Source organism: Helianthus annuus, chromosome 4 (assembly GCF_002127325.2).
Source record: "Helianthus annuus cultivar XRQ/B chromosome 4, HanXRQr2.0-SUNRISE, whole genome shotgun sequence".
Taxonomy (NCBI): domain Eukaryota; kingdom Viridiplantae; phylum Streptophyta; class Magnoliopsida; order Asterales; family Asteraceae; genus Helianthus; species Helianthus annuus.
This window is the reverse complement of record NC_035436.2, coordinates 178,540,053-178,551,134: the sequence shown is the minus strand read 5'-3', so window position 1 is coordinate 178,551,134 and position 11,082 is coordinate 178,540,053. Positions and strand designations below refer to the sequence as shown.

The 11,082-nt window shown below is 35.8% G+C and overlaps 1 protein-coding gene across 1 annotated transcript; it reads left to right on the top strand.

Moving 5' to 3' along the window:
* Positions 1–932: 932 nt before the first annotated feature.
* LOC110937372 (RAN GTPase-activating protein 1) lies at positions 933–3,783 on the top strand. Its single transcript, XM_022179781.2, has 2 exons — positions 933–1,121; positions 1,948–3,783. The coding sequence occupies exon 2, from the start codon at positions 1,958–1,960 to the stop codon at positions 3,587–3,589; it is 1,632 nt and encodes a 543-aa protein (XP_022035473.1). The 5' UTR covers positions 933–1,121; positions 1,948–1,957; the 3' UTR covers positions 3,590–3,783.
* The last annotated feature ends 7,299 nt before the right edge of the window (positions 3,784–11,082 follow it).

Here is an 11,082-nt window from a genome sequence, read left to right as displayed (position 1 = left end):
AATATATAATTAATTAGGTGAAGTTTTGTAAAAACAGTTTGTAAAAAGGAGATTACTCACTTTGCTGTCTTAGAATTTTCAGTAAGGATTTCCTGGGAATAATCTATAAATTACACAAATGCACACGTGTTAGTATAATAACCCATTTTAACATTAGTAATACCCTCCCCGAGACGGCATTCCAACGACTACGTCGGGCAGAACCACGACAGCCGTTACGGAACCCTATATCAATCGGGCAAAGTATCTAATACGTATCCAGGGGTTATGATACTTACAACGGAGCAGAACTTCGTTATTTAGGGGGGGGGGTATTAGACCCGAGTATAATGCCTATAATTCAGAATTTAGAGAAAGAAAACGTTTATGAGTGATTCTCGACTGAAGGCCGATGCGTGTTACTTATAGGGCCTGATTTGGCCTTTCTCGCGGCCCGCGTAAAACAAGACCAGGGCCTACGCGGCCCGCGTAGTAGCCCGGGTAGGGTTTAGGTGATCCGGGTCATCAGCTAGCTTCGACGTGTGTTGGGCCACGTGGCGGCCCAGGGTTTCGCCAGCTTTCACCGTGTCGCGGCCCGCGTAAGGGTTGAGGGGTGGTTTACGCGGCCTGCCTCAAACCTAAAATTCCATTTTTAATTAATTTTAATAATAATTAAGGTATTCAGGGCCCGTTTTCGCGTATGAGGTGTATTTTTGGTCATGTTAGGATATTTTAAATTATTTTTAGGGTGTCGGAAAATATTACGAGGGTGTCGATTTAGGATTGTTTTACAAACATAAAGGAGAAAACTTGTAATTTGCTCTATCTTTTATTGTGAGGCCATACGTGTAACACACAAAAACTTAAACTTGTTAAAATAACATAATGAAATACAACATGATTCCAAGTAAATAAGTAAACACAAGGCAGGCAGGCATTTGTAATTGCAAGAAAGAATTGAGAGGGAAATAATATTCAGTGGTGGTTTCAATTTCAAAATCAGGGCAAACAGAGTATTATTTTTATTATATAAATTAAAACCCCAGCCCATACCCCACTCCGTGCACGCCTCCCTTATCAGTTATCATAACCCTCTGCCACTCTCGCCGTCCGATCTCCGTCGTCTCAACCCCCGTCCGCCGGTAAGTTTCTTCATTTTCCCTTTACGCCTTCAAAACCGTCATCTTTAACATCTTCTATCTTCATTTACTTAAGTCAAGCATCAGTTTCCTTCAAATCTACGGTTTTTTATCTTACAAACTAGATCTGATACCCGATTTTCTCATTCTCGTTGTAAAATTAGTCGCGTAACCTAATTTATGTAGTTGATTTGAGATTGTATCTGATAGCATTGACAAATCGTGTTTTATACGGTGAATTAGAGTGTTTTGACTTGTTTTTACTTATGAGAAGACCAGTTGTTTAAATTTGTAACGGACTGTGTGTTTTTATTTAGGTTATGTTTATTGGATTTAGTATTCATATATCTATTGTTTTGATCTTTCGAATGGACTTAAATAGATCTAATATGGAGCAAAATCCGGATCTGTATTGTTGTTTCAAAACTGTACATTAGCGCATACTGTAATATGTTTTTAAAAAAATCTATGCTGTTTAGAATAAAATCCATAGTATTCAGAGTATGTAAGATGGATACAGAGGCAATCAAGATATTATTTTGTTAGGGTTTGTGAATTTTTTATATTTTAAATGACAAATGTTAGGCTAGAGTAAACATAATGTAATTTATCATTTTGTTAGGGTTTGTTAAAGCGCTGTTAGTTTATTATCTTGTAAATGAAAGGTGTTAAGCTAAAGTGTAAAAGATGGATACAAAGGCTCAGGATATAAACATAATCCAATTCATCATTTTGTTAGGGTTTTGTTTAAAATGTTGTTAATTTCTTATTTTATAAATGAAGTCTGTTACGCGAGAGTGCTAAACGTGTATTAAATGCATTGTTGCAGATTCTTTGACATGGATTCAACTGCACAAAACCGCTTGCACTCGATTAAGTTGTGGCCTCCAAGCCAAGGAACGAGGCAAATACTTGTGGAACGCATAACCAAAAACCTCACCACTCCATCCATTTTATCCAGAAAGTATGGTCTTTTAAGCAAGGAAGAAGCTGAAGAAGATGCTAAGAGAATCGAAGCTGCAGCCTTTGAAACAGCAAACCAACACTTTGAAAAAGAGCCAGATGGTGACGGTGGTTCTGCTGTTCAACTTTACGCTAAAGAATCAAGTACGCTAATGGTGGAGGCTGTAAAAAGAGGTCCCAGAGTAAAAGAAGAACAACAAGAAATTACAATTGAACCGATTACACCAGGAACCAAAAAAATCGTTTTCGACATTTCTAAAGGGAAAAGAGCTTTCATTGAAGCTGATGAAGCTAAAGAGCTGTTAAAACCGCTACAAGAACCTGGAAACAACTATACGAAGATATGTTTTAGCAACAGAAGCTTCGGGTTGGATGCAGCGCGTATTGCAGCTCCTATTTTGGTCTCTCTAAAGGGTCAACTCACAGAAGTTGACTTATCGGATTTTGTTGCTGGTAGGCCTGAAGAAGAGGCCCTGGAAGTTATGAAAATGTTCTCAGCAGCCCTTGAAGGTTTCGACTTGCGGTATTTGGACATTTCAGATAACGCATTGGGTGAAAAAGGAGTTAGGGCGTTTAGTGAGCTTCTAAGTTCACAAAGTAACCTCGAGGAGTTGTATTTAAAGAATGATGGTATCTCAGAAGAAGCCGCAAAGGCGGTGGTTGAGTTGATTCCGTCCACACAGAAGCTAAAAATCCTTCATTTTCATAATAATATGACCGGCGATGAAGGCGCGATTGCAATTTCCCAACTTTTGAAAAAATCCCCGATCTTGGAGGATTTTAGGTGTTCGTCGACTCGGGTTGGTTCTGAAGGGGGAATTGCTTTATCAGAAGCACTCGCCACATGTACCGGTTTGAAGAAACTCGATCTTCGTGATAATATATTCGGTGTAGAAGCCGGGATTGCTTTGAGTAAAACCATTTCTTTACTCACTAATCTGACTGAGATTTACCTCAGTTACTTAAACTTGGAAAACGAAGGAAGTTTAGCCATTGTTAACACTCTCAAAGATTCCGCGAAGTTTCTTGAAGTTTTCGAATTGGCGGGAAACGACATTACCGCAGAAGCAGCTTCTGCTCTGGCTGAATTTATCGTTGCGAGAAAAGAGTCGCTAGTTAAGATTCTTTTGTCAGAGAATGAATTGAAGGATGACGGTGTTATAACAATTGCTAAGGCCCTTGAAGAAGACTTTCCACGGTTGACTGAAGTTGACTTGAGCACTAACATGATTAGAAGGGCTGGAGCTCGGGTTCTGGCTCAGGCTGTTGTAGGTAAACCCGGGTTTAAGGTGCTGAACATTAACGGTAATTACATATCTGATGAAGGTGTTGAAGACGTGAAAGAGATTTTTAAGAATTCACCTGATTTGCTTGGACCGTTGGATGATAATGACCCTGAAGGAGAGGAGTACGATGATGAGGACGAGGACGAGGACGCTGACGAGGATGGTGACGGTGATGAGTTGGGATCCAAACTCAAGGAGCTTGAAATTAAGCAGGAAGAATAGAGGTCACATTTTAGGTATGACCTTTTATCTAGTTTACATTTCTTATGATTTAACGTATTTAGAAGACAATCATGAATCCTTTTTTTAGGTTAAGGTAAGGGATGTATGACTTGTTTTGTATTGGCATTTGGATTTACTTATGTTTCCGGCACCTGATTGTGCTTTTTTAATTCTAGTTATCTTTATTAATCTGAGTTTTGTTTTATTATCTGCATATTGATTGCTGTTTGAATGTTTGGGTATGTTTTTTTAGTTAAAGCCAAACTAGAAAGAAGTATATTTCTTTGGTGGTTGGGATTTCGTACACCAAAACTATAAAAAAGTGAATGGGAATAAACTTTTAAATTTGACTATTAGATTAAAAATATATATATATATACCGATTTTGATGCTTTTTTGTTTCTATTTATGTAGAATCATTGTTTTGACCATCTAAATAGAAAAATAATTTTGAATTTTGAACAAGTATATTTTTCACTTAACTACAAATAGTTATTTTATTATAGAGTAAATTGCGGTTTTGGTCCCCCGTGAGGCCATTGCTTATTTTTACAATTTTTAATTTTCAACAAGTAAATTGCCCGGTTTTGACCATCTAATCTTTCCATTTTATTGCAATTTTACTCCACCATACCAACTCCATCCATATTCTAGTTAAATACAAGTAACATGACAAGCATGTGCAGGGGCAAACTCGTAAATAACCAAAAATTGAAAAAAACAAAAGAACAATAATCAACTTTATGCTTTTATACTGCTTTATCTCCATTCTTCTTTTTTCAAAATCGGACGTGGTTCTCAAACATAACTGGGTGTTTCGGAAGCAGAATGAACCGTTCAAACTCAGTGCTGTGTATGGTATGCATTACACCCTCGAAATACCTAATAAAGTGTGTTCGTTTAATTATCAATATGTACATTCAAGTATGTCTATGATACATCTACTTCTACACCCTCTAAATACCCGTTGAAACAGTTAAAACGTTAAAAACTGTTAAATATAGTTAAACCCTGTTAAAACAGTTAAAACTGTTAAAAATGGTTAAACTGGTAAACAGATGCTGTTGTTAAACTGGTGTGTCGTGCTACGGATCAAAAGCACAATAGAAGTTGTTAAACTGATGTACTTAAACTGGTAAAAATCTGCTGTGTTGCACAAAATACAACAGCAGGGGCGGCACTGCTGCCACTGCATGCCGCAGCAGCAACGGCTACAGCGAGCGCAGCAAAATGTTGTTGGGGGGAAACTATTAAATACTGATACATAGACTTCCTTATATGAACGATGAAACAAAACTTGACAAGTATCAACTACTAAGTAATAAAAACATATAAATAAAAAAGATCAAATAAAATTTTATTTTGTTTAGAAATTCAAATTTTATATTAATTAAATCTGTATAATTATATAAATACATAATAAAATTTTAAAGAAAATGTCCTAAGAATCAAAAAGGCGTAATTCATATTTTGAACGTAATGAATGTTTTCTAACGATACACATGTGAAATATTTTGAGCCATAAAGTGTAGGAAGTATAGAAAAAGAAATGTTTATAATTTCATTTGTTTTTTTTTTACTTTTTATTTTCATAAAGTTATCAAAAATGCAACAATAATGTTGCATTTTAGCGCCCTATAGCCAAATCAGCAAAATTAGCGTCCTATAGCGCCGGCGTCAGGGGAGGGGCATTGAGTCTCCGCCAACACATTAACGAGTGCTATTAAGCAGTGGCAGATCCATGATTTTTTTCCTGGGGGTGCGGAAATTTTTTAAAGATTTTAGACCCCTAACCATATAAAAAAATCGGTTCATAGCGGGTCGGGTCGAGTCATGTAAAACAAGTAAATACAAACAAACAAAGTTTCATAGCGGGTCGAATCAGATCGGGTCGGGTCCATTTCAATTTTCAAACAATCAAACCCTAGTTCCTAACTTCCTATCACATTAACAAACAAAAAAGCATCAACATTCAAATCATCCATACTTCTATTTCTCTTAATCATTAAATAAAAGAACAATAAAACTTATTTAAAACATACATTGGTCTTTAATTAGAAGAATCCGACGAAAAAAAGTGGCTCCACTCCTTTCCTCTTGAGAAATCGCGACATAACCTCCCTACTCATTGATCTTTCCTAATCCTATCACATACAAAATAAACAAGGATCTTCAAGTGTTTAACCATAGCACATGTTCCTTAATTTTCAATTTAAAATTTTGAATTTCAAGCCCTAGTATTGTTATTTACCAACCAACAATCATATAATCAATAAAACCACCAACGATTTGGGTTTTTTTTTTTTTTTTTTTTTTTTATTACGTGGACTGATTTTGTTTAACAAAACTAGTAGTTGGAATGGGGCTTGAATGGGTATTAAGTTATTGGGCTTGATGGATTGAATTTTAGTTTTATTAAAGGGGTTAGTGGGCTAATTTGTTTACATAATTTGATTGGGTTTCAATCTGTGTTCACAATTTTTTTATATAAATTCCTAACATTTTTTTTAAGGGGTGCGGACGAAATTTTCCAAGGGGTGCGGTCGGGATTTTTCACGAAAAATACCACTAATTTTTTTTCAAGGGGTGCGGCTTCCCACCCACCCCATAAAGTAGGTCCACCCATGCTATTAAGTATGTATGTGAGATACTGAGATCCATTCCTTTTCCACCAATCGGATTACCTTCTTTTTTGATATCCTTTTTCTTTTTCTATATTGTTTAAAAGGGGTTTTAAATCATTGCAATAATATTAAAGGAAGAGGCTTTAAAGCCCCCATGTGAGGTGGCACCTATGTGACGCCGATATGACGTGATAAAGCCACTAGGGGTTTTATACCATACCCTACAATCTAATATAATATGTTGTCAATTATATTTGACTCAATTGAAATAAAAAAATTTACCACATAATCCATTTAAAAAAAATATTAATGTCATATTTTTTTTGGATATTTTATATACGAAGATATAAATAAACAATTTTCACACAACAAAATTATTCACGAAAGCTAATCCATAAATATTCATTTGTAGCAGCAACTATTAATCCCGACCAACGAGCATCACTGGTACATTAACGTGACGACACCTGATTGGCTGGATTTGAATTGGTCTTGTCAAGGATTTGGTTGTTTATTGCGCTTTGTTTAAACTTTAAAGGAACACCACTCAAAATAAAAATAAAATAAAATAAAATACTGAGTTATTATCTACTACTACAAAACCCGATGAGGGGAATAGTGCCAGGCAGCTGCCTGGCACTCCCCCATTGGACCAACCTTTTTTAAATTTTATTTACTTTCCACTTCAAAATTACGCTTTCGTCCTTCGTTTAAAAGTACGTTTTTACCCCCAGTTCAAAATAACTCCCCCATTGGACCAACCTTTTTTAAATTTTATTTTCTTTCCACTTCAAAATTACGCTTTCGTCCTTCGTTTAAAAGTACGTTTTTACCCCCAGTTCAAAATAAAATTATAATTTCGTCCCTAGCTCAAAATTACGCTTTTACCCTCGGTTCAAAAAACTCATTTTTAATTTCGTTCTCAGTTTAAATTTACGGTTTTGCCCTTCATTTAAAATTACGGTTTTGACCCCGTTCAAAATCAAATTTTGGTTTTCCCTCCACCTTAAAATTACGATTCTGGCCTCAGCTCAAAATTACGTTTTTGCCCACAGTTCAAATAAAATTATGATTCCCCCCCCCCCAGCTCAAAATTATGATTTTGCTTTCAATTTAAAATTATGATTTCGCCTCTAGCTCAAAATATAATTACGATTTTGCCCTCTATACAGACATACATGTTATAAGAGAGAAATATTCGGTTTATTGCCCCGCAACGCGGGCGGGGCAAAAACTAGTTTACAAACATTTCCAAACTATAAATTAGTAACTTTTTATTGAGTTATAACATATATATATTGGGTGTTTCTTAAATTTTTTTTTTTTTACATTTTTAACTTTTAACCCAAAGGTTTTTATGTTTTTCATTTTAAATCCTTTGACTTTTTTAGTTTTAACACAAAGTTTTTCAACTTTTTAATTTAACCCCAACACTTTCTTATTTTCAACTTTGGCCCCTTATACTTTCATCTTTCGCAAGTTTTTCGTTTTACATTTCGTTCTAAATTTTGCGAGTCAACACGCAGCAACGTGCGTGTAGGGTGCAACGTTTTTTCGTCTGTTTTCCTCGTTTGACAGTCCAGTCGCAGCGCGTCTATTTTTCTCCGTTTGAAAAGTTCGTCGCAACGCGCGAATCCTAGATCGACTTAGATATTCTTTTTTACGTTTCCTTCTCATTAACACGCCGCGACTGGCATGCATGGTTCAATGATTTTACGTATGTTTTTTGTTCGGTGTTATTTTTTACTTTTTTATTTATTTTATTTTTACAAGCTCTTCTGATGTTGGTGTTCGTTGACAGTGGTTTGGCATTAGTGCTACTTGGCACAATTTTACTAACGTATTTAACCTATTAAGTTTTTTACTAATAATTTGTTTCGAGTTTAAAAGAAAAAAAAAACTAATTTTTTTTTCACGTGCATAGTTTGATGTATGTGCATGTATAAATTCGATTTTATCTACATGTTGACGTAAACTTTTTCTAGAACCGAGTTAGGTTAAATATAATATGTTTTCGCTTAAAAAACATTTTTACATGCATATTTTTATGTACGTTTCAGTATAAATTTGAGATTGGTGTATGTTTTGACGTAAACTTTTTTGGGAAACGAGTCAGGTGATGTTTTGTAAATTTTGTTTTGAACCGAGTGGAGTCAAATTATGGTTTCCTTTTTTCCATTTTTTCAAAAGCTCTAATTCATCTCTTTTGATTATACGTGTCAGCTTTTCCGTTATATCCGTTACATTTTCTATGTATGACTTGGGTCACATATAATACGCTATGATTGTCGGGTATAAATTTGATTTACTTTGTGTTTGATCCAACTGCAATGTTTATATAGGTAATATTGAGTTCAATCAGATACGTCGAAACACGTGTTTTCATATGGTTAACGCATCACATAACGTATGGACTAATCTATTCGATGTTTACGATGTATCGCGCCGCAACGTGCGCGAGTTGTATTGCTAGTTGTATTTAATCTGCAACAAAGTTAAATTTAACCACATTCAAGTTTATTTTCATCATTATATTGTAATGAAATGTAACTAGTTATTTCTTTTAACAACTTTAAAAAACACTATATTTGTTACATAATTTTATTTTCTAGAGTAAATTACAAGTTTTGTCCTTTATGTTTACATCAAATTGCAGGCGGTGTCCTTTGTCTTTAAAATTGACGGGTTTTGTACTTAATGTTTCAAAATCTTACACGGTATGTCCTTTGAGCCTAACCCAGTTTATTTTTTTTGTTAAATCTGATCACCCAGGGGTATTTTAGTCTTTTACTCATTTGATTATACTATTTTAATAAATAAAAGAAAAGAAAATTAAAAAAGTTACTTTATGAATATTCAAAGAAGAACACTTGATTTATATCTTCCACATCTCAACCTCAACAGCCATCACGTCTTCATCCACCCACCACCAACCCAGCACCTCCCACCGTCCACCACCACAACCACCCAGCACCGCCCACTACCATAACCACCCGAAACCTCAGGCGACCACCACCTCTACCATCGCAACAATCTGTAACCACCCACCGATCATCATCACATAACCGCTACCATCGAAACCCATCCTCCGCCACCATCGAAACGCCTCCGCCACCATCGAAACACCTCCGCCACCATCGAAACCCCACCACCACCACCTTAGAAACCTAACCCCTCCTCAGATCGGTGCTCATTAGGTACGGCGACGATGGTAAAAGAGGTGGCAGATGACGGCTAGCAATCACCCCCTAAACCTCACTCTGCTCCACCTCTCACACTTTCCTCCGGCCACCGCACCATCCAATCGAAGACTAAAGCTGCTATTGTGACTTGTAACAGCTCATTTTGTTGTGATTGTATAGGTATTTGTTTTGTTGTTTTGAGTGGTTTGATTTTTTTTTGGGCTAGTAATTGAATTTTGAAGAATCTATACAGTTGTGGAAAAAGGGCAAATGACACAATGTAGACCTAATTTGGTGTAAACATTGTAGGCGACCTAATGCCCTTTATGTTTACTGGTTTGGTGTTTTTTTTGGGCTAGTAATTAGATTTTGGTAGATTTTGGTGGGAGGTGTGGGTTTAGCGATGGTGGGAGGGTGCGATGGTGATTATTGGTGGCGGTGGTGGGATGGGTATGGTGGTTGGTTGTGGATGGTGAAGGTGGGTTTGTGGTGGTGGAGGTGGTGTTAGGGGTGTTGCAGGTGGTGGTGGCCGGAGTGGTGGGTTCTGGATGGTGAAGGTGGGTTAGGCAGTGGTGGGAGGTGGTGTTAGGCTGTTGCAGGTAGATTGATGTTGAAGATAGGTAAGAGTTATAAATTATTTTGTTTTATTTTTTTAAATGATATTAAATAAATAGGGTAAAAAGACTAAAATACCCCTGGGTGATCAGATTTAATAAAAAAAAAAAAAAAACTGGGTTAGGCCCAAAGGATATAACGTGTAAGATTTTGAAACATTAAGTACAAAACTCGTCAATTTTAAAGACAAAGGACACCGCCTGCAATTTGATGTAAACATAAAGGACAAAACTTGTAATTTACTCTATTTTCTATGTTTCTCTTTTAACATTCATATAACCCACTTATATGATTTTTTTCTAACCATATTTTCTTAGTCATGGTATTTGCATATTTGGGGATGGAAGATTTAAATTGAACATTATATATAATTTGTGTCAGTGAAATTGACCTTTTAGTAGTTTTTTTTTTAAATTCTCAAGTTATCTTTTGTAATTTTGGTGTTCAATTGGCTAACATAAACATGACCAAGTGACCAACTGTATGAACAGTCATAAGTCATGATACCATAATATGACCAAATTGCCTCAAATTTTAACAACACCAAAAACATGACCAAATGCTGTCACACACCAAAAGCATCAAACATACCTTCTTTGTTTTTTTGAACGGCACATCAAACATACCGACTTTTAAAAATAATTCAACTTCATCCAACAAAATAAATGTATCTATCTATCCACATGTTGTCAACATCCATTGTTCCTTCATTACTGTTCTCCCCACATCGTGATTTTTTAACTGTGTAACATATGCATATGCTTGCAACATCGTGTTTTTTTAACCGTAAGAATCTATTACTGAAAACCGAAGAGACCTCACCAATTCTCTGCTAAGTGTTAACAAATGAGATGAGGTCAAACACAAGTTGCGTCAGACATATGGCTTTCAAGAGAGTAAAAACATCACGTTTTCATGACATTCCCGCCAATTCTCACATTGGTTTATTAAAAATCATAGTTATGAAGCTAATCATAGTCTGTTTTAATCGAAGCACTGTTTCGATTGGTAATACAGCAAAGGACATAAAAAGTTGAAAAGACGATTTTACTCTCATGTACAATACAATTAA

Excerpts from the sequence above, each read along its gene's own strand:
- LOC110937372 (XM_022179781.2), top strand. The coding sequence starts at position 1,958 with ATGGATTCAACTGCACAAAACCGCTTGCACTCGATTAAGTTGTGGCCT.